Source organism: Metopolophium dirhodum, chromosome 1, assembly GCF_019925205.1.
Source record: "Metopolophium dirhodum isolate CAU chromosome 1, ASM1992520v1, whole genome shotgun sequence".
NCBI lineage: Eukaryota > Metazoa > Arthropoda > Insecta > Hemiptera > Aphididae > Metopolophium > Metopolophium dirhodum.
Genome location: NC_083560.1, coordinates 23001055 through 23027329, shown reverse-complemented (window position 1 = coordinate 23027329; position 26275 = coordinate 23001055). Strand labels below are relative to the sequence as shown.

Below are 26275 nucleotides of genomic sequence, written 5' to 3'. Positions count from 1 at the left end.
ATTAAATTGTTGAATATCCAAACTGGTACAGTCTTAACAAAATAAAAAAATATGTACAAAAGAATACAAAATAATCAGTAATCAAATGTTTTTTACAAAATGTATCATTTTTACGTCGGAATTTTTAGCCATTATAATTAATAATAAATTATATTTTATTTTAAATTGTTATTGTTTTAAGTAGTTTTGTGGATCGTGGATCAAACATATACATTTATAATCTACTATATTTACGAAAATAAAAATGTTTTTATATTTTATTAAAAAAAAATAATTTCATATCAAATAATAAATAATATTGTCTTTTGAAATTCAATATTATTAGTGAATAATAAACTTTTAAAAAATGGGGGAGGGGAGAAATGTATCACTAGACTGAAAACCGTCGGGGAAAAAATGTCCGGAGGGGAAATGTCCATTTTCCCAATTTACCAACTAGATTTATTTTCTACCTTGGAAAAATTCTGAAGAATAGAAAATCAAAGTATCTTTATTTTATTGTTCTAAAATGATTTACAAAAAATAAAAACATTGTAAAACCAATATACTCATCGGTATATTTTCAAAAACAAGCGCCAAAAATTTGTTGACAACAAATATTGTGTAATGTCCTTGTAGTACAATGTGATTGGTTGAGAATGTCAAATCAATGTTACCATACGATCACTCATTGCATCACTTAAAAAATAATTATAACGTTTATCAGTGTTTCTATATGAATTGTTTAGATTTATAACAGAATTGGTTTTTAGATTGGCAATTAAGAATTTCTATAAATTTAAATAATTAAGTCGCATGCAGTGTTGGGTAAGTTACTTTTAAAAAGTAATTAAGTTACGTTACTCGTTACTATATTATACATATTAGATTGGTAAACATAATAATACCAGCATTATACATATATTATTTTTTCAATTTGCAATAGGTAGGTAGACACTTATTAATTGTATAGAAATTACTTTTCAAAAGTAATTTCCATTACATTTTCGTTATTTGTAAATAATTCTAATGAAATTACGTAACGCGTTACAAGCAAAGTAATGCCATTACAGTAACACGTTACGTTCGTTCCGTTACTACCCAACACTGGTCGCTTGTTTCCAACTTTTATTGTATAAAAACAATAACATAAATTGTGTATTGATGTAAGCCGGTATAGGTATTTTCACTCAACTTCCTTTTATTTACGTATTATAAGGTGCAATAAGATAATGGAGAAAGATGATGAAAAGTTCTTTGAGAAAGATGAAGTGGCCACGGTGTCTTCAAATACTGGTCTAGTAAAGTATGGTTTGGTTTTAACGACGAACAGATCGCGATCAGAAACCGAGTTAAAAAAGACTTCATATAAGAATCATAATGAGATTAAAGTGATCTGGCATCCAAATGGTGCTGAAGAAATTATCTCTGATGATAAAGTATATTACCCATATATCGACAGTTTAAATGTTTTGAAACTAGAGCCTTAATTAATTTTTTTAATTTCCTAGGTTGTGTTAATGGATCGATCATTAATGCCTGGTGATGCAGTACGAAAAGTTAGTGAAGGCAAGCCAAGTCAATTTGGATATTGTGGAAATATTGATATATATGCCACAGTAAAAGTACTTAATACCAACAAAATACTAGAAAATATCAATTCCCGAAACTTTACTCACACAAAAGTATGTACATACTAATGATTACAAAGATGTTAATATTAAAAATAACTTAAAAATATTTTCGATACGATAACGATATCGTACAACTTACGATATCGCGATACAATATCTGAAAAATCGAAACGATATCGTTCTTTTAATTTCAATATATTATTTTGCTTAAGCAATAATGTTTTATTTTTATACTAAATCCGGGTTCTCACGACTCATGTATTTGACAATTATATATGAATACGGAATACTTGAATTCGTCAAATTACATGAAGAATAAAACTATATATTCCCATTATTTGTGTGGGAAATAATCGATGACTAAATAATGTAATACAGATATATATCATAATAAAATCAGTTCTTGTATTCCTTAATTATAATTGTAATTATAATTGTCTTCGTTGAAAAAATTTAAGAAAATACATGGTAGTTAATTCTTTTTTTAATTAAAATTAATTTTTCCATTTTGCTATTCAATTTTATAGCTCGTTTAAGTTAATTATTGGTCATACTTTTTTTGCTTTTTTCAAACAATTTTATGCTTTTTTTGTTATTAATTGTGCTTTAAATCCGAGTCCTATTTATTACCATTTATAAAATAGCTCAACAAATATCTTTTAATTCTAATGTTTTAAAATTTTAGAGTTTTTCCATTGATGACAATGTATTTTATCATGGGCAAAAATTAAAAATGTGTCTAGATTCCTTAGAAAATGCAAAATTTTTAACGATCAGTAACCTAATGAAATGTTTATGGCACAAATATAAGAAGAATGTCAGTTATAAATTTGGGTCCAAGGTAATTAAATAAAGTAATTAAATAAATGAGTTTTGATGTTCCCATCATACTGTATAATGTATATACCATACATATTTTTAGTGGGTCAAAGTTTATGTTCAAGATGTTATTGTATCATCAGTTGAAGTTGATTGGTACTGCCAAACATCAAGTAGAACAAAGCCGCATGATGAATATTTGCCAGAGAGATTATTTACTGGTGATAGTTTGAAAAAGTAAATACAAAAAAAAAATTAATATTAATGTTATAGGTGCTTGTTAAATACAAACATGATAAATACCAAGTTATTGTATATATACCCTTGTTATATGCCGGTTGACCTTAGCCTCGTATTCGTATAGTTAGGATATAGATTTGGTAATATTAAATTAACAAACACAATCTAATCAGTTCTTTATAGGTTTATAATTTTATTAATTGAACATGTACTGTGGCGACACTTTTTCCATTCTCCACTGTCCATCTTTCATTACTCATGTTACTTATATCTTAAAGGACCATATAATACTCAATATTGCCTTTTATTTAAAACATCACAAAAAATATGACCACCAAAATAGTACCAATAAAATTTTGTTACATTAAATAGTTATCGAGTTACAACGTCTTTAAAATCACGCATGACGTCATAAGATCCTATTCACAGCGATGATCCCTCCTAAATAATAAATGCTTATTTGCAGTTTCAGGATATTTGCACTTTGCTTATTCTAATTTAAGATAACTCTTTCATTTCGTTATACTACTTGTTTTACAAATACTACATTTCAAATTGTTTTATAACTATGACATCCACACTTATTCATAAAACTCTATTCAAGTTAAGAAGTACAGCCGGCGGCTCATTTGTGTGCAGGTGAGTGCCAATACTACACAACAGGGTAGTTAGTTGATTTGGTGGAGGTGATAAACTGGTGTTTCTTAACTTGAACAGAGTGTAGTTTTCCGCAGTATAATGTATGGCGATCCATATCAGGTACTGGCTGTTGTAGAAAATAATTTGCTGTGTATACTTAATGAGGTTATGCTGGTTGATGGTTATATAATATAACTTAAAATATTAATATGATTATTTATTATATTTGATGTATTGTCTGAAATATTAGCAATATCCTTGATTATCTTAGATGTTATTGTGATTACTATTGTAATCATTATCGTAACAAATGTTAAAACATACTTAATATTGTTTTCATTTCTGACCATGTTATATTTTGCATATTTTTTGATATTATTAAAATGTTGGCTGAAAAAAATGAATAATGATCAATAGTTTGGATTTATTTATTTTGGATCATTCATGCCCTTAAATTTTAAGCATTTATTTGGGAGCAGGCTAAGAGAATAACCACTAACCATCAAAGACGCTCACTTATTATATAATTACGGCAAATACTGAGTTAAAAAAAATAATCTAATATTTTTTATAATTACTGTGGATTTTAAAACATACGTCACTATTTCAAAAATGCCATATTTTTTCCAAATAACAAGTCAACAAATTATTTATAAAATCCATATAACACTTATTTACATATTTATCTATTACCCATGTTCAAAATGTTTGCACCTTAAATTAAGTTCTTAGACTAATCAACCACTTACCCTAACTACTCCATGTAAATACATTAGAAATATGTTTAACAACTTCTGAATTATTTTCTAGATAACCCATTAATACAATAAGTAATATTTATTACATTTTAAGTATAATAAAAATGTCTATTATTTCATTTCATCAAGATTTGGTGGAGAAAGAAATTGTTTACCTTATTTAAATTCTAGTTAGTTTAATTTTAATAAGTTTGGTTCAGAATCATTTTGTTTTTGTAATTACAGTTAGTTATATTATTATTTTTTTAATATTGTAATCATTGAAGTGAACATAAAATTGAACACTGTAATTAAATGTTATGTTCAATAAATTAATGTGCACAACATGGTATTGCAATGTGCATATTATTATACATAAATGCAAATAAATAGTTTGATATTATTTATTTTATTATGTAATAGTTTTAACTGTTTTAATATTTTTAGACTAAAAACTATTGGTCTATTTGAGTCTTGTTCAATTCAAGTGGGAGACACACATTGGTATACAATTAAAGATACCGATAATTTGATGACAATGAAACAGTGGCGATCTAAATGTACAGAAGCTTTTAATATTGGATCAGGTTCAATACACAGTAAAAATAATAAAGATAAGCACTACAAAAAACATTTAGGTATCAAAAAAGCATCAAAGAGTTCACATCCTATTGGGTTGGGTCATATAAATATAGATAACTTATTATTAAGTATGTATATACGATATATTAAATATATGTAATGACAATGTTTATTTTATATTTTATTGACAGTTTTTAGTTAACATTTGATAAGATATTTAAGGTATTTCTTAAGGGGCAAAAATTCAAGCAATTTCTGGTTATATGGAATGGCAGCCATATAGAAAAATAAGATCAAACCATTGGTGGTCAAACAAAGGGGGAAGGAGAGAATATATCCCTTATGTTTTTTTTTTCAATGTTTAATAAAAAAATGACGCATGTTATAACTTCAGCTATCGTTAAAAATAATTAAATAAAGGGAAGTAGGTACAAACAATATTTTTATATTCTCATTACTTTGCCAAAATATTTTTTAAAGAAAAGTCTATATGTATAATTGAAGATATCTCAACTAAGGCAGTTTTAAACTTTCATCTGTACTGTTTATCAATTTCTCTACTTTTAAATAAAATAACTCTATCAATTAAAAGGTATTAACTAAACTATGAATTGTATTTTTTCTAAATCGACCTTATTATGTAATATAGAGTAAATATCAAAAAAATTAATATGCTATTGAATATTGTTTTATAGGTACACAAAATGGATCTAGTAGAGATGTTTCAGCTGTCCTAAGACAAATAAATGAAAGAATATTAAATAAGGTATATAAATGTACTAGATTAATATCCAAAAAATGTGAATCTAAATCATCTACAAGCATAGCCGGTAAAATAATAAAAATATTGTAATTTTAAATTATATTTTTCTAAATAGTGATGTTTTATCAAATATGCTTGTAAGGCTCCTAATATATTGTTTCAAAGGCAGATGAGAAAATATTAAAAATCCGTGGTCAAAATTTTTTTTTTATAAGCATTTAAAATACAAATATTGACAAAATACATAAAATTTACGAAGATGTGCAAAATATTTTGAGTTAGTAATACATAAAAAAAAATTCTATTTAAATCTAAGATTTGTAAATGTAATACAAGATTCATCATATTCTTATACACATAAACTTAATATTGTCAGTTTTCCATTTTTTTAGTTTTTTTTTCTATATTTGTGAATACAGCTTCATTTGTTGGATACAAATTTAATATAAGGCTCCAAATTATTGTTACTATAGCAGTTGAAAAATATAAAAAATACAAGATTTTGACAAAATTTATGAAATTTAAAATTTAATATTTTTTTTGTAGTTAAAAATGTATAAAATGATCAATATTTATAGTTAATGATTGAAAATTCAAAACAAGGTTCCACGTAAATAGGTTATGTATAATTAACTTTATTCACAATAATATCATCAAAATATACTTAGTAATATCATAGGTTGACTGACCGTATTCGCTCAGAATGGTTTTTCTTATACAATGATATTATATCTTTTTTAATTCTTGGGTTTTGGACAACTATTAAGATTTTCAAGTTGTTGAACAATTTTTTTTCACGTTAACATTTCTATTTTTTCAGTTTTAAAATATTAGAATGCTTAAATGTTGGTGTGTTTAAAATTTAAACGGTATTTTAAAAAAATACTAATTAGTTACTGGGTTGTATTTTATGTAATAAGAATAATAGTATACTGCCATAATGGATCTTTAAATATATTATGTATTATGTAATAGGTATGCAATGGGGTTTGGAACCTAAAAAATACATCACTATTGAAAAATCTTTGAATATTATAAAATAGTCTTTGTATTTGAAAGTATAGTCTTTTAAGAACACATAAAATAAACAATCATTGTTTGAATAAATGGTAAAAATAAGGTGTATATTTAAAAAAAAACCTTTCTGTGTAATCTATTATAAAAATGTACTATTTATTATAATATATGTACTAAACTATTTTATAAAATCAAAATAAACTGCTAATATATTTTTTAGTACATACATTAAAATCAAACAGATTAAAGAGGAACCGTATGTGGAAATCATTAATCAAAAAAAGTAAACAATTTAATATACCTAAAGTAAAAACCAAACCAAATTCCAAAGTTGTAGTTGAGATTTGCTACACAAAATCTATGGTAGATGTTATATGGCAGGTATGTATTTGAATTCATTTTTATACTCTAAAATCTAAATAAGAATATATCAAGTGATGACCAAATTCAGTTTTTGGTTTGCATGATCCTAACTTGGAGATTCCAAACTATAATTAACGCCAAATCATTAGTGACTTATCACAAAAACACAGAATATAATGTAAAAGGTGGGATTCTACCTGGAGCACAGCATATGGAAAATAAACTGCAGAACATTACTTAAAAAGTCATAAAGGTCCTTAAGTTATTAAGGTCATAAAGGTGGAATTAGGATCATTTAAAACGCTTAGTTTATTTAATATTTATATAATATAATATTCAGTATCTTTTAGTTTATATTAAAGCTATTTGTTTTATAGGATGGTACTAAAGAAACTGGAGTTTCCTCCACTGATCTCTACCCAGTACAAACTCTTGATGACCTTGAGTTTTTTCCTGGCAATTTTGTTACTGAAAAAAGTCCTGCAACTGACGTTTATGGTGTTGTAGAATCTGTGGACCATGCAGAACGCACTGCTCATGTACAATGGTTTAAAGTTTACCCTGAATATCCATCATTGTATGAATTAACTGTGTTAATATTTCTTAAAACCATTACTGAATCTAATATAAATGATTTTTAGGCCATATCCTATTAAAAAGACTTATCTTAGTGTATATGACTTACATGATCATCCGGATTTCCATTTTAAATCTGGTTATCTCGTTATACATATTAATCCTGATACAAACCCAGATTTAAAGACCTTAACTGCTGGACAAGTATTAAGTGCAGGGCCTGATGGCAAGGTAAGTTTTTATACAATTCATTAAATAATAATATATCTGTGTAAATTGTCAACATTTTAATTTGTTTTAATTGTTTAGATCTTAGTGATGTGGGTTAATGGTGAAAAAACCAAATGTTGGCCACAAGAATTATTTGTTGTCAAACTAAATGGCGATGGCTTTAGTTTTCAAGATGTAGAATATGACTTATCTGAAGATTGGATGTCTAAAACCAGTCCTGGATCATCTAAGTAAGTTAAACTTATATTTAGCTAAGTAACAATAACCTAAATAACCATGAAAACATTACAATCTTATTGCATAAAATAATTTAATAACAGAATTTAATATTGTAAGTGTCTTGTTCACATATATATTCTTAATGCTATATTTTTCCAAGTAATTTTGTTTTCATATTTTATTTGTATATGTTATATAGTAAAAGCTGTGACCAAGTACACGATGAGCAGAAACATGCAAGACTATTAATCCAATTACCAGAAGAATCTGCTACGAGTATGAATTTATTTCTAGATGCTGTTAAACAAAATTGTGACATGGATAAAGTTCTTAAATTAAAAAAAGCTTTGGAACAATATAGGTAATTTGTCGATTAAATTTAAATGATTTTAAGTTTATTTTATGCATAAAAATGGTACATAGGTTAGAATTTAACGTTGGTTCGTATTTGCCAATTCCGGAATGTAAAAAAAAAGAAATAGAAACATTGTACAAGGATCTCATGGATAATATCTCAAAATTAATAAACAAAATAATCTCAAGAATAGGTATTATATTTTATTGTTTTTAATTTCATAGATCACATGATTTATATTTTAAATGTGTATGATATTATAGTCCATGCCAAACGAACTGGCGGTGGTGAATCCACCACACTAGACAGCCGACACTAGCAGTCAAAAGGGTATATTTTGGGTAACTTTCACACACAAAAACTGCATTCCTATGGGTGTGTAGTTATAGCGCCTCGGGTTGGACGGAGTCACCAACCGCTAGTTTGTTTAGCGCATGGATTCTATATAGATGGAGTCATAATTAGCTAACAGAACTAGATTGATTGCACTATAACTATACAAGCGTGCATAAGTAATTTTGTCATAGAATTAAATTATTTCAAAATAATTAATAGATAGTTTGTGTACTGTATATACCTAACTATTCTGTAATGATAAGTCAGATGGTTAAAAGATGCATAATATTTACATAACATGATAAATAATGACTCCATTCTTGATAATATATGATCTATTTTAAGTTTATTTTATAATTAAATGTATATTTTTACAGATATTAAAGAGAGTGAAAAAAGAGAATTAGTTGAAGAAGAAGAACTGTCATACGAGATTTTAATTAAAGTAATTAAAATAGCATTTAAGTTCATACTATTTAGTATATTATATTGCATTGATTTATGCCGAGTCACTAAACATTTAATGAATAGTCCATGAATAGTCTAGCTATTCTTAAACACGATTTAGTGGTCTATAGTTGGTCCATTGAATTTCATTAAAGCATTAAATTAAACAATTTTTCAAGCAACCCAGCACTAATTACTTATTTATTTATAGGACAGTGTAACTAAATTAAAACAGTTTGTGTCAGATTTCATAAAGAAAGTTAATCTTGTTTTCAATGAATCATATTGTTCTAAGTATGGAATAATAACAGATTGTGATACAAAAGATGAAAGCGATGACTTTAGTCGAGAAATAATGGATGTAACTGAGCCAGCATCTGTACTTCCCATAGTTGAACCACATCTTGCTGAATGTCGTTTTATTACATTGGGTATAGAACCAGTATACGAAGTAACCAAACCAGAATATAACCAAAGTATAACAAAACCTGAAGAAGCTGGAGGTTTGTACAGACTATGAATCCCTACATTTTTATATACTACACATAAATTAAAATCTTAAAACATTTTTTATTTATAATGAAAAATTGCTAACGTTATGAATCAAAGAAGAAAATCACTTCTCAATTTACATTATATTTATATTACATAACAGAATGTTCACATCATATATTTCCCACAACCAATTATTTCACATTAAAAATCTTAAATCAATTTTAGTAAAATATACAAATAATTTTATTAAAATAAATAGTTTAATTGCTTTAAATAAAGTTTTGAGTATACGGCATCATGGGTATGTTAAATTGTATAAAGCCATTCGCCGTTGTAAACATAAAAACAATTATAAGTTTAAGATATTATCAAATATTTCTAAGGCTAATATTTGATTTATAATATTATCAATAATTTCTTAATCTGGTAGTTTGAACTATTATTTTCCAAATAAATTGAATATAAATCTGACTGCTGAATTAAATGAAACTATATTCATGGTATGAATAGTTTAAAATAGGTAGTCTAAATATTTTGAACATTTCATTGTATATAGAAAATTATAAAAATATAAGCAATAGCTGTAAGTTTTAGTCCCTACAGTTGATATTATTTTAAGTAGAATAAAATAGCCTTAAATGTAGGTTTGTATAGCAGAAACAATTCATGCGTGTTTGATGTCTTATTAAGCATGTTTCACACGGTCATGTATTATACCTGCGCTTTTCAGTTTATTTGCGCCAACCCAATACTGTTGCGTTTCCCATTTAGTGGCGCTTATTAACTCAACCAATGTTTACCAAAAGTTGTGCATTTCGTACTCACAAATACGACGCGCGTCTACGTGGAAAGGGTCATAGGCATTTTATTAAAGTTTATATATTAAAATCTGAAGTCAAAAAAATGAGATGGTTCTTAATTTTATCTATTCTATTTTACAGTTTTTGATGTGGTAGAAACACTTTTGGTTAATTCACACAAATACATCAATGATAAAGATAATTTAATTCCATCGTTACCAAAAGTTATTGCCAAAGACATCCAAATACTTCAAAAAAGTTTACCGGCAGGAATTTGGGTGAAAACTTTTGAAAATCGTGTGGTAATAATTATATATTACTTTTATGAATAGAAAATTAAATTAGTTTATTAATTTAGCAATATTAATATATTATTATTATTTGAATAATAGTTAGAAGAAGTTGACAAAATAATAAATATTTCTCTATTTGTACCTTAATTATTTATTATTTTAGGATTTGTTTTCTATAATGATTAGAGGACCAGAAAAAACTCCATATGCTGGTGGTTTGTTTCTATTTGATGTCAAAATTCCACCCACATATCCATTACAACCTCCACTCTGTCATTATTATAGTTACTGTGACGACCAGTTGAATCCAAATCTATACGAAGATGGAAAAGTATGCCTTAGTCTTTTGGGTACTTGGTCTGGTCAAGGTGTTGAATTATGGTCACCTAACGATTCAAATTTATTACAACTTCTAGTATCAATACAAGGTGGTGAAAATGCATTTTTATACTTACTCTAATCTTAATATTTTATAATTGTTTCAGGACTGATATTGGTGAGTGAACCATATTATAATGAACCTGGATTTGATTCCCAGCGAGGTCAAAATCTTGCAAAAGAAAACTCTCGTGTTTACAACGAAATGGCTCTGATCAAAGTAGTGCAGTCAATGACAAATATGTTAAACATGAATAATTCGTAAGTTAAAACTATACAGAATTGTTAGCCCTTTGACTACTGCATTAAAATATGACTATAACTGGCTGCACTGCATTAAATTAATTTTATTGGAAATAGTTTTTTTGATTGGAGATTTTCATTGTATTTGCTGTTAATAAGAAGAAAATTAATACTCAATAATGGGTTTTCAGTGATGTTTAGTGCTGTCGTGTATGCGCAACAGCAATAGTCAAAGGGTTAAATATTTTTTTCCATTTATAATTTAGTTAATGTAAAGGTTGTATTAAAGTTATGGAAAAATTATTGGTTAATTTATAGCTGACTTTTCAGGGTTATTCAAGTTGTATAATATGAAACTCATTTTATTAGATTTATGTATGCTTTTAAAGTATATACCTGGGGTCATTAAATGGCAGCCCGCGCACAATTTTTATCCGGCCCGTAGATAAGAAAAAAAAGTAAAAACCGTTAATATATGTTCTAGTGTTGTAATTTATCACATCTGCAATTTTGATAATCCGCAAACAATTTCTAGATTCCTAATGTCACCCTTCAAAAATATCAATGTGTCACCTCTTATATTCTATACATTCAGAAATTTCAATTATATTTTTTCACAGTGGCAGCGTTCTAGGAATTGTTTAAAGAAGGTGATAAAAAAACCGATAACATATATTCTTAATTTTAATAAAAATTATTTTTACCGTCGCATATTTAAAAAACTGTCATTTATAAAAATAGGTTTATCAATTTTCTTGACTTGAAACACAATTGCCAACAAAATTTCAACCCATTGAGACAGTTCTACAAATATTTTTAAAATAGGAAAAATAAAAAGTTTATATAGGTAATTTATATAAGTCAATTTACTTCTTATTACATGAAAATGTTCTGCTACGAGCCAAAATAGACACTGATATGTTGAACAATAATTTAAATAATTTATATGAATTGGAAGGTATTGAATGAACATAATATTATAACATAAAGGCTGCTTTAGGAAATTTATAATTCCTTCAGTTTTGCAGTTTTGCGTGCAATATTCTTAGTTTAGCAATAACAGTTTGAAAGTTTGAGACAATGTTGAATAATATAATAAGTTTTTCAAATGGTTGACTCTCAAAAAAAAAAAAATAACAAATTAAAAATGATTTACCAATTATCACCAATTATTATTTACCACTATGCAGTTACTGCATGAATTTAAAACACTCCAAATTAAATTTACTTGTTACTTGAGATTTTAAAAAAGCCATCCCCTTTTGAGAATACCCATTATTCCTACATCATCATAATAAATATTATTAATTTTAATATTTTTTTTTATTTTTTTCATTTAGAAACGTTAAAAATGCAGGGTATTTTGAAGAAGAAATACTGGAACACGTAAAAACACATGGTCCAAAGTATGTTTTTTTGTACATTTTAACTATGTAATAGAATGTTTTCAATTGTAGTATGACATATTTATCAATATTTTTAGGTTAATCAGTACAATTGAAAATTGGATTAAAATGTCTGAAAAAGAATTAACTGAAGGTAATAACTATTGATTCAACAATTATTAGTTCATTTTATGTTATAATTGATACTGTTTACACCAAATAATAGTATTTATTATTTCGTTTATATACCTAAATTATAATACTTTTATTTTTTTTGTCATATTTAATTTTTAGATGAAAAACTTGTTCCTGGATATCCATTATTACCACTTTCCAAGGGTTTTTGCTTATCAATCATCAAAGCACTAAAAGATTACAAAGAAGTATTGATTTCCATGAATATCATACTCAAATAAACATAATTAACTCTTAACTGTTTTATCCTGTTCAAAGGAAAACACATGCAAAAATACGTTTCATATTAAAGTTATTGTATCTATATACCATTTTTAAATTTATTTATTCTTTATGTTCAACTTTTTTAGCTTCCATCGTATTTAAGTATAATTTTTTAAGTTATATTATCTGTTATTCACCGACTACTTCATATTTAGAACCAAAATATAACGAAACCAATTATTTAATTTAGTTTATTAGTCCTTCATATGAAATATCATTATAAACTATTAAGTTTACTGAACTTTTTCACGAAAAACATTATAATCTTAAAAGTTATTTAAAGAATTGACATGAGGAGCTTCATAACCTCTTAAGGTCTTTGAATAATTTCTAGAGAAACGTTATAACCTGTTCAGTTCTTTAAACAATTATTAGAAAAATGTTACAACCTATTAAGTTTTTTGAACAGTTACACGAAGAACGAAATAAGATAAAACGTTCTTCAAACTTTTAACACATAAAACATCACAAAATAAACCGTTCTTCGAACTTTGAAAATTACATTATGAATTGAAATTATCTTTTGACTATTTTAGTTTTAAAATTATTTAATCAAAATCTAAAACTTGAATTACATCTATTCCTATCTTTACTAATAACTAGGATAAATAATATACTCCAACAGCATCATGTGACTCTGAAAGAACTAAAGAAGCTTCAGCCAAAATAAATCCAATAGCTGATCGTTTATTTTTAACAATATAAGATGATAATATAGGTTGTTAAGAACCCCTGGCTATATTAGTTAGTATATATATATAATAGTGTATAATATAATGTTGTACGACGGCGACTGTCTGGAATTGCTGCGACAGCAATTCCAGGCAAGCGCTGGCTACAGGCACGGCTCGTATAGCAAGCCGTGCCAGTGGCATTTCAGAGCAGTAGACGGAACATTGTGATTCGCACCAGAACATTATATTTGTCAGACCATTTTTTATAAAACATTAAATAATTCATTAAGTGCATTGTAAGTTTTTCTTTTCAAGTTAAATATAGAGAGTAGTAATTAGTTCGAAAGTGTTCGTTGTTTTTATTTGTGCACGGACCTCCAGGGAGATCCGTAACATTTTTGGTGGCAGCGGTGGGATCACGACAAATATCAGTATCCCGTTACCACGAGCAATAGCCGAACTAGACTTTCAACAATATATTAGAAGAAAAGGAAACGAACAAAAGCGTATCCATCCGAAACAGAACATTGTACACAAGTGGCGTAAGGTAACACTAATAGTATAAGATATTATTATTTTATAATATTTTATATATTTTATATACATCTATATGGTGTGTATATATACATGCAAACGGTTGCGTGTGAACGAGTCTCTATAAACGCGCGATTAGCAAATTCCCGGCGTGGTGTAACACATACATACGCCGTCGAGAAAAAAAAAAAAGAATTGACGACAGGCAGCCGCCGTGTGTGTGTGGGCCTGGCGTACGTGTTGCCGCCGCCGTCGTGGTTGTGACGACATCCGTGTCGCCGCCGCCGACGTTTGAAAACCGACGACAACACAGCTGTTACGGTAATACGATATCAGAGCCGCCGCGCGCCGCCCTCGTTGTTTATAAACACGATAGCGCCGCCGTAACGAATTTATATCAAAATATAACGATATATTTACGTTACTTAATCATCAAAGCGAAACCCAATATTTAATTATTGGTCCCCGCGCCAGCAGTTTCGGGGCGTAGAACATCGTTCCGAAGTGGTTAAGGTGTCGAAGAGGATATTCGACGTGTTATTGTTCCGAGATCAATTCGACGTCATATACCAGAGCATTCAGCATCAATCACAACGACCAGACGCAGACGAACACTGAACATTTCAATCCATTATAGTCGAACAATTGTGGTGGTCGAAACTCATCATGGCATTCTTTGGAATTTCCAAGAAAAATCCGTCATTCCCGAAAATGGTAATCCTGATAATGTGGATATGGGATAGTACAGCAGAAGCTCAAGAGAATTATAACATTACTACCTTCCCGGATCACAAAGGATTCTATTATGAATCTCACAGAGTGATCAAAACTTCTCACACTAAATGGAACTTGGTAACGTATGTGGATATTGGAATCTTGACCACAAAATATGAAAAGTTGATGACCCAGTATAGCGAAATGGAGACAATTTGTAAGCAAATGATAGCAAACTTTGGTAAAGCAGAAATAGAAAATATTTGTAATCAATTCGTAAACCAATTCTCTACTACAACCCGTCCATATTTATATGAAATTCAGTTAAATCGTCGTAACGCGATGTTATCGATAGAGCATAACTCAAATAATGAAATTCGAAATCGCCGAGGATTGGGAGGTACCTTCAAGCGCCTGATCAACGTTTTGTATGGTGCATACTCGAAAATCGACACCGAATTCATATTTAAACAGATCGTAGAATTAACCAAAAACAAAATTCAGAATATTAATTTAGTCAAAGAAAAAACAAGAGTTGTACAAGCAGAAATATTGGATGCAAATCATACTTCACAGGAAGTCACAGAACATCATCAGAAACTCGAAAATAACTTGCAGTATTTACAAAGACTGACCAAAGAAAGTATCGTTAAAATCAACAAATTAGAATTTAAAAATAAGAATGAATCAGTATTATCAGAGAGTCTTAAAAATATAATTCCCCAGAACCTAAAAGACATAAGTATCGTACACGATTTTAATTCTTTATCCAAAAGGCTAATAGAAATAAGTAAGTTACCAAAGGTAACAACAGATTCTCTAATAATATTTCAAATGGAATTTCATATGGTACTTGTGTATATCTTAATGTTAACTGTAATATCCGTAGTTAGTGGATTAGCTATTAAGTTTAGAAATAGCATAATTAGAATGTACTCTCCGGATTTACCGGATATTTTATCACTAAATAATCGATAAGTAAACATTATAATCATAAATTTAGTTGTGAAAACATATTGTACGGAACATTAGGGAACCATTAGGTCCCTAAGTTCCATTTAAGTTGGGGGGTGTTAAGAACCCCTGGCTATATTAGTTAGTATATATATATAATAGTGTATAATATAATATTGTACGACGGCGACTGTCTGGAATTGCTGCGACAGCAATTCCAGGCAAGCGCTGGCTACAGGCACGGCTCGTATAGCAAGCCGTGCCAGTGGCATTTCACAGCAGTAGACGGAACATTGTGATTCGCACCAGAACATTATATTTGTCAGACCATTTTTTATAAAACATTAAATAATTCATTAAGTGCATTGTAAGTTTTTCTTTTCAAGTTAAATATAGAGAGTAGTAATTAGTTCGAAAGTGTTCGTTGTTTTTATTTGTGCACGGACCTCCAGGGAGATCCGTAACAAGGTAATAAGTTATTATGAGTTATAATATAGTAACATAATATATTGATTAATAATTATAATAAATAAATAATAATCAATTTATACAGTAAATTAATAATAATCAATAAAAACTGTAAATAAATAAAAGTTACGAAACATTGAAGAAGAAAAACAATGTAAATCGTAAATCGAAATTATAAGGTGCTGAAGTATGGTACAAAGATTAACTAATATAAAAGTATAGACCGGCGAATAATAAGTTTCGGATCCAAATGTATAATCTTAGTTTTGATACTATTTATAAATTACCATTTTCCAAGGGTTTTTGCTCATCATTCATCAAACCACTAAAAGATTACAAAGAAGTATTGATTTCCATGAATATCATACTCAAATAAACATAATTAACTCTTAACTGTTTTATCCTGTTCAAAGGAAAACACATGCAAAAATACGTTTCATATTAAAGTTATTGTATCTATATACCATTTTTAAATTTATTTATTCTTTATGTTCAACTTTTTTAGCTTCCAACGTATTTAAGTATAATTTTTTAAGTTATATTATCTGTTATTCACCGACTACTTCATATTTAGAGGAGAAAATAAATATGTGATTATAGAAAATGTCAATAAAATTTTATTTTATAGGTCGAACAGCTTGAAAATTTAATACAAGGTTCCAGACACATTGTTACAATATCAGTTAAAAATATTAATAATTTATGTGCAAGAGTTATTTCATAAGCATTTAAAGCTAATGTTCAATTTTTATAGTTAAGGATTAAAAATTTAAAATAAGGTTCCACGTAAGTAGTTCATGATGCAACCAAATAATCTAAAATATACAAATACATTTTTTTTTATAGTTATTTGAAGTTTGAGCTTGAACAAAATTAGATATTTAAACAAAGAAAAACAATTTTAATTTGGTGTTATAATTTTTAATATTTTTTATTATTATTTGCGGGTGATTGAAACTTCTAATGTACAAATAATATACATAACTTACCGGCTTCAGTTTTAATAATAATAATTTACATATAATATAAAAAAAAGCTGGTTAGTGGATATCGCTCTGCTGTACAGTAAGTTACAAGATGATCACTGTATAATGGATTGTATTAAATTTGAATTCAATGATATCATATAATTGTATACGAAAAACGATTCTGAGCAAAGATAGTTTTTCAGTCTGGATATTTTATATTTTATTATAGCTTGTAAGTTGAATTAATATTAATATAAATTACAACAAAATTACTAAAATCTTTATTTTTATTCGTTTCTATGGTAATTAACAAAGTGTTTTTTTAAATCCCATTTTTAGCGGTTTTTTGTAACTTCTTGGTGGTTTCTCATGAAATTCATTAAATAACTATTGAGAAAATCGAAAAATGACATCTCTAAAATACCATCTTAATCCAATTTGCTAAAATAATTACTAGATCTCTCGCTCCGCTCAGAATCTAAAATATATCTGTTCGTGCCGAGCAATTAATGCTTATCACCAACAGTAATCGGCGCGGCGGCGACTTTTCCCTTCTCATCCAGAGACCACTCCTCTTCCGTATCCCATCATCATTGTATTATTGTTATAGTGTATTAATTGTCATATTTATTCTCTTTGTGTTTTTGTCAAGGCTGGGCAAGTTAATAATTTGTTTCAACTCAGTTAAGTTAAGTTAATATGCACCGATAACAAAAAGTTAAAAATTAAAAGTTAATTTAACTACAGGTTAACTCAGTTAAGTTAAAAGTTAATACACACTTTTTATTAAATTGTTTTTACAACGCTAGCGTACTTAATTTTTTTCCAACCCAAAACTAAACTATAAAATATAGTGTCAATACTTCATACAGTATTTCAATATAAGTTAGATTCGAAAGATATACATTTTTAACTTTAAACAATTTACGATACATATTTTTTGACATGAAAACGAAATAGACTGAAATAGTGAAATATTATAAAATTAAAAACAAAATAAATTAACTTAACTTACTTCTTAAAATGAAAAATTAACTCGTTAATTTCACGTTAATTAAGAAAGAAATTTAGTAAGTTAACAGTTAAGTTAATGAAAAGCCAAAAGTAACTAGTTAAGTTAAAAAGTTAAAATAAAATTAACTTTTTAACTTAACTTTAACTTTTTATCTCGTTAATGCCCAGCCTTGGTTTTTTTATATAAATTATCTGTCAGCTTGTTGCCTCATATAGTTTTCTATTATCTTTATAAATTGTATTGCTTACATTCTGCGGCCAATGCCCTATTATTATTACTATTAATTTTTTTATTATTATGTTGTTGCATTTTTCCTTTTTGGTCCGCTATTAAAGCGACCATACTTTTTATATTTTTGTGATCCACTATTATATCGATCTGTGTTATTAATTCTGTGATCCGCTAATAAAGAGAACACCACAATAATTATTTATATTATTTTATGGTGCACACGGTTGCCGACAATTATTATTATTATATTGTGTGTTGCTATTAAACCTGAGATATTGTCAATAAAAAAATACGATATCCAAAGCTCAATCGTAAGTCTTTATTATTATTATTATCACGTTATACTTGGCTGCTGTGTATTGTCAACGTCGGTGCCGAAATTAGTCGCCGCGTAAGTCCGCCAGCAACGTACATACGTTGTGTGAGAGGCCGCCCAGGTCGTCCAGCTAGACTTCTGCCTACAGCTGTCACTCCACCACATCTCAGGACGTCAGTAGTTAAGTTAATTTTAAGTATCATCCCATGTTTTTGTGAGCTCTGTGGTCATTGCACCAAACCGAGTCGACCACGGAGACCCCTCCCCATAACTAAATTGCACCATCCTAATTCCCGTGATATGTCTTTCCCATTCTATAGTCATCGTCGCGCGTAGAATTTGCCTATCCACCAAAGATCAGGCGAGAGCACATCAAGTTGCCTCCCAATGAAATAGTCGGCGTTAGTGGCCATAGTCAAAACAAAATTTCGTTCTCGGGCTTCACTGAGTGGTCCTTCGGGTTTCCGCCCCCGTTGTCGGGTGCTTACAATTTCCTTGGCTGACAAACCGTCTCCGCTCAGAATTGTTTTTTGACTTTCGTGAACTATGATATTACCTATATCATTGAAGTCAAATTTAACACTACCATAACTGTGACCCACTTGTAACTTACTTTACAGCAGAGCAACGTCCACTTACCCGCTTTTTTTCTTATAACCTTTTGAAGTTTGAAAGCACGAACATTTTATAATTTATAAATTATTTTATACCTAGTTAATAATTTATAACATTTTCAATTTTTATAGTTGTGACTTGAAAATTTAATATTATGAGGTTCATCATAATTAATATTTCATACTGGAACAAAAATTAAATATTAACATTATAATACTAATATGTTTGGCTTTATAAATTTTAATCAACCTACGATAATACTAAAAGTAAAAGAAGTTTCTAACGGAAATATAAATATTATATAATACAAAAGTAAATCTTATAAGGCGAACGATATAATATAATATTTTTAGTCATAATATTGGCTGACGGGATGACTGCTAAAAATCATTTTTCGTATAATTATACATTTCGTATACAGACTGTAATTAATTTTTTGTCATGCCTGCACCGAAATTTTAATTTTCGATGACGGCTGAAGCGCTGGAAAGCGACGTTTTTTCCGTCGAAGTGGAATTCCCAAAAAGTGCCGGGCGGTAAAGTGGAAATACCCAAACGTGTTACAGTCATATTTCACGCACGTACACCCTGCACAAACAGACACTGAAATCCATACTACGGTCCTTACGGTCCTTACAAAACACACTTTTGGTTACATCTTATAATATATGTATCATATATTATATGATAACCTCCATGCGTCATGCTTAAAATAAACAGTACCAAATCGTTTCTTTCATGAAATATTGTTGTCGTAGAATTATAGTCTAGTTGTCGCATAAATCCCTGCATTACCTTTGCTGTAATCGATGAATGCAGAGGCGTGACAACAAATAGTATGTGTGGCTCGTGTGTGGAGGCAATTTCAGTCTTGGGGGAAATGCAGCCCTCGCCTGCGGATCTGTCGCTTGCAACAGAAATAGCTCACTCCCGCCTTTGCCACACAATATACTATTTGGTCAATGTTATAAGTTATTACATATCAAACTCTTCCAAACGACCTCTGCAACAAGTTCCCGGATTTTTGTAATATAAACTATTATAGTATTATATTTATAGTTTATAATATTATGATATTTATGGTATTCAAATATTTTAATAAATTATTTTTTTTAAACTTAATTATTTAAAAAAATAAACAGTATTATTTGTAAATAAATGTAATACTGTATAATGAGTAAATAGTAAAAATAAACTAATGATGATACCACCTTTGAAAATACAATTTATAAGATTAATTTTATTATAAGATATTTTGCGTTAAACAATTGATTTCAATTTTAATAATATTGTTGTATGCTGACCGTCAGCAATCCAAAAGATAATAAAGTTGAATTCAATTTATACAGTAAATGAAATAATAGTATATTTTTCAGTTATTATAAAGTGTACAGTTTATAGTCATATACGTGTGCGCCTGGTTGTTAAATGTTACCTCTGATTCTAATGGTTTGTATTTTGTAGAATAATATATGTTTTTACTACTTCGGATTATAGTTTATACACTGTGAAAGCCGAAATGTCAATAATATAATCCATTGTTAAAATAGTGGCTTACAGTTTATACATTCGTGGAATGTTTGTGGGTATATTAGACCTCTGAAAAAAAGATAGGCTAATTTAAAAAGGGTTAAATTTGTTTTTTTTATTCATCGAATTTTAGTATGGTTGGGTTTGGATAAGATTTTGTATTAATTGATTATATTAATCCACCGTAGGTGACAAACTTGGTATAGCTTTGATGCTTTAGAGGTAACAAGACGGGGTCCACGATATACCACAGGTAGATTGCCTACCTGATAATGTACTGATGTGAATCAGAATTTTTATTATTATAATTTTTTCAACAGAAATGATAAGATACATTTTGAACACCATACACCGAATATTAAATAACCAACTGGACAAAGTTTGAGTCATATAGAGTTGGTGCGTTTAACAGGCAACGAAGTGCAGGGGATCAGCTTGTATATATATTATTATTATTATGCTAACTTACTACAGTCGTCGCCAGATAATTGTAATAACTAATAACTACTAAATGACATATTATAGTGTGTACTTAAAAACTGCTTATAAATAATACTTTAAGGGGAAAGGTCATCGCAATATTTGTTTTATCTATAATACCCATGTGCATGTGTGTGTGTGTTGCGCCTTGTGAGTAAGTTTAGGTATGCCGGGTATTCCTATAGTGAGCATTCCATATATTAGGGTAGCAGTAACGCGGTTTGCCGGTGTTCGCTACGTGCTCAGGCCTCAGACTGGCTCAGATGACACCTTGAATGTAATTGGTACTAATTAGACAGGAGTGGCTCGATGGATGGTTAGCGAGAAGCCAAGTCATAATGTAACAATTATAAATATAAATATGTTACATGACACCTATGTATATAATACGAACTCTACCGTATGTACAATTAACTGCTGACCGATACATTAATATTAAAACACACACACATAATTGTAAGGCCTATGGCCAACACACACAATGCGTATTAGTAAGTTAGTTCGTTGTGCATCTTAGACCTCAATACACACTACGATTACCGGACTCCGTATGATTACGATACAATTACATAGTATAATAGAACATAGTTGATATATTTGTGAGTATTAATATTTGTAAGTGTTTAGTAGACAATAAAACATAATTATAACTGAAAAGGAATCCTAGTAATTTAAATATATTTAAGATCCTGATATCTACATATCTGCCCTTGGCTACGGTATTTATATCTATAGGATCCTACGATTCTCCCTGGATATCTTATATTTAACTAGTCGTTCCCCCGACCATGTTACACCCTATTTACGTGAAACCTTGTTTCAAATTTTCAATCCTTAGCTATAAAATTTGACATTTTATAAATTTTTAACTACCTACAAAATAATTATAATACATTTTAAATTTGATAAACATTGTCAACATTTGAACAATAATGCTTATAAAAAAAAATTGTGCCTATGTATCTTTCAACTGCTATTGTAACAATAGTTACTCCATTAGGAGTCTTGTATTACAAGTTCATGCTTTTTTACCTAACAAATAAAATTTTATGGATATTTATAGAAAAAAAAACTAAAAAATTTTAAAACTGACAATATCCGCAAACAGCTCAAAAACAGTCAAAATATTTTTGAAATTGTATGGTGTATAGTGTATACTATAGAGAAATACATTAATCGATGAAACTAGTGCTGCTTGTGTTTCACTGAAAACTACCAACTATACTCCAGATATTAAAATGTTGTCTTCTAAATCACAAGAAGAATTAGATATATTTTTCAGTGGTAAACTAGGACAATTACCATACATAAAGAAAGATAGGTTGCAAACTATTTTACACGAACAATTCGGCATTGTAACAGACGGTCATACTCGGGAACAATAAAATTAAGAGATTTAGCACGTAATATCATACGGAAAAATATTAAAATAAATAACGAATCAATAGAGACATTAACTAATAACGTAACAGAAAACTCAGTAGTCATAAAAAATTCAGAAAACAAAGACGATCAAGGCAGTTTAAATCTTAACGACAAAACATTTATTCTAGACAAAATATTAGATAGTAACTATTTGGAAATAAATCAAACAAATTGCATAGAACCAACTAAAATAATTAATAATTATAACAATAAAAACGAACTAAAATCAAAAATGGAATTTAAAACAATGATCCATCAACCACAAACTTTTTCGGGAAAAATGGGAGAGGACGTTGATTCTTTCATAGAAAATTTTGACTTAGCTGCAATAATAAATAACTGGGGCAAAACAGAAAAAAATTACGTTGTTACCATTATATTTGAAAGACTCGGCATCAAAATTTTTTAAATTAATAAAAACCAAAACACCAAACATAAACTGGGAACAGCCTAAACAACAAATAAAGGAGAAATTTACTAATATTGGGAATGATAAATTACTTAGAATACAATTAAACCAAAGGAAGTTAATGGACAACGAAACTTTAAATGAATTTATAATAAATATGATGGAACTTTGCTATAAAATTTATGTTTGGTTTTGCGATGTATGCGGAACGTATATTAGAGAATATCGTAATATCGTAATATACTAATGAATGAAAACGAAAAAAATTTAGTAGATAGACATAAAAAAACAAAATTCCATCATGTAAACAGTTTAAAATTAGCTAATCTGAAAAATGATAATGATATGTTAAATTATAATAATGTACCATATATTGACAAACAAAACACGGACGAACTAGAATTTGATATAAATCCGAAACTAACCCAATTACAACAGACACAATTAAAAATAGTTGTAAATACATATAAAGATTGTTTTGCCAAACACTCAATGGACTTAGGGGCGATAGACGTAGGAGATATACCTATACCAACAACAACAACAGAACCTGTTAATTTACCACCATATAGATTAGCGTTAACAGAACAACAGGAACAAATTAATGAATTATTAAAATATGGTCTAATAACTCCATCTATTTCCTCATACGCCAGCCCGGCATTTCTAGTGAACAAAGCAGACAGTTCAAAGAGATTAGTGATCGATTGTAGAAAATTAAATAAACAAGTACCACATCAAAATTTTCCAATAACTCATATGCAAACGGTTTTCGATTGTTTAGAAGGAGCAACATTTTTTAATATAATGGACATGCAACAGGGATTTCTGAATATTCTATTAGGAACAACAGAAAGATACAAATTAGCATTTATAACACCATTCGGGCTGTATGAATGGACACGGTTTCCATTTGGTTATAAAAATTCACCACGACAATTTTCAGAAGCAGTAGCAAAAACTCTCGCCGGATTATTATATGTTGGAACTATTAACTATGTTGATGATATTATAAACTATGCAAAAACATTTGATAACCTATTAATAATACTACAGAAATTATTACAACGAATAAGAGAATCAGGATTTAAATTAAAAACTACCAAGTGTAAATTCGGATATTTTGAACTTAAGATACTCGGGCAAATAGTAAATCAAGACGGAGTTAAACCAAATCCCGAAGGTCTGGCCGCAATAAAAAATTTTCCAACCCCCAGAACAATAAAACAAACACGGAGTTTCTTAGGTTTGTGCAATTTTTTTAGAAAATTTATCCCTCGATTCGCAGAATTAATTTCACCGATAACTGATCTAACGCGGGGACATTATGCCACAAAAAAATCACCCATAAAATGGTCTATATTACATCAAAATGCTTTTGAAAAACTAAAAAACCAACTAACTAGTCCACCCCTTTTAAAACACTTTAGCCCAGATTTACCTATAATAATATGGACAGATGCAAGCAAAATTGGTATAGCAGGAACCTTACTACAAAAATCAGAAGAAGATATACAACTGCATCCAGTTTCCTTTGTCTCCCGGCGGTTAACTACGACAGAAGAAAAATACAGCGCAATAGAATTAGAATTGTTAGCGATAGTATTTACGTTAGAAACATTCCGCACATATATATGTTAGCGTTAAAGTATTTAATGGCAATATTTCATGAAATACCTAGCTATTACATACATTAACCAAATCAATGCGATAAAACATATAATATTAAATTTAACTAGGTATTTTATGAATTTCCCGTGATTGCTCAGTTATAGTTTATATATTAGATTTCGTTAAGATAAGGCGAGATAACGTCAATAATAAGTGACGGTCAAATCTAACCCAACGTTCCGATCAATTTATTATTTCGTTGTGGTAGAACATATAATATGTTTGTTTCTCAACCAGTTGTTTGCAGTACACCATAGTTATACATTTAACGCATTATACAGCTGTATTACCTACACGTGTTTTAATTTTTTTTTAATTCGAAATTATATTCAATATGGATGAAACAATGATTCTTATGAAACAACAATTTTACGAATCAATTGAAAAACGTGAGTACAAAAATAATAGTGCTATTTTATCTAGTGAAAAAGATTTATAATTTTTTTTAAATTTATACATTTAAATTATACCTTAATTTTTAAAATTATAGGTATTTTAAAACAGCTATATGCACGTTCCCAATTCACTACGTGTTCCGAAAATCTTATATCATTAAGTGATATTCCTCAAGAAAAACAAATTTCTCTACGATCTGCAGCTACAGAACAATCAATTGGAAATGGACAAGGTTTTTTTAAATGTACTTGTATCACTAAATGCACCACTAATCGATGTATATGCCGTAAAAATGGTGTTTTGTGCAATTCAAAATGTCACCAAAATCAATCGTGTACTAATTTTGACAAATAGTGTAGATAATATAATTGTTATTCATTGTAACGTAATATAAAAAAAAATTGTAAATATGACTATAAGATAGATCCAAAACCAATCTTGTATAAAATATTTTTTTTTAATTTTTATTCATTTTTATGATTTATTAGATTTTTTTAGAATAATTTATAATATCAATTAATATTAATAATATTCGTTTATCCACTTTAACTAGTTATCAATTTAAAATGTAAACACTTTAACGATTCATTATCTGTAATTCTATAATATAACTAGTTATTTTATGCATTTTCTAGATAAAGTCTTTATATAATTTGAATGTAAACACTTAAACTAGAATGTTACGTTAAATTATAAAATAACTGGTTTAATACTTTAACGGTAACATATATACGGTGTCGAAGTAGAAATTTGGACAGACCACGCCCCACTTAGATATTTAGACAACATTAAAACGCTATCGGTGCGAGTTCAATGACTAAAAAGTAAAATAATTGATTTTGACTTCATAATAAAATATCGAAAAGGACTTTTAAATCAAGTGTG

At 28.5% G+C, this 26275-nt stretch overlaps 1 protein-coding gene across 1 annotated transcript; it reads left to right on the top strand.

The window, feature by feature from the left end:
- Positions 1–1211: 1211 nt before the first annotated feature.
- On the top strand, positions 1212–12947 carry LOC132934389 ((E3-independent) E2 ubiquitin-conjugating enzyme UBE2O-like). Its single transcript, XM_061000702.1, has 20 exons — positions 1212–1418; positions 1491–1664; positions 2299–2454; positions 2536–2669; positions 4496–4728; positions 5326–5460; positions 6631–6791; positions 7151–7350; positions 7415–7580; positions 7659–7810; positions 7999–8160; positions 8223–8347; positions 8868–8935; positions 9149–9440; positions 10374–10534; positions 10689–10953; positions 11011–11164; positions 12487–12552; positions 12630–12685; positions 12826–12947. The coding sequence occupies exons 1-20, from the start codon at positions 1212–1214 to the stop codon at positions 12945–12947; spliced, it is 3189 nt and encodes a 1062-aa protein (XP_060856685.1).
- Positions 12948–26275: the final 13328 nt, after the last annotated feature.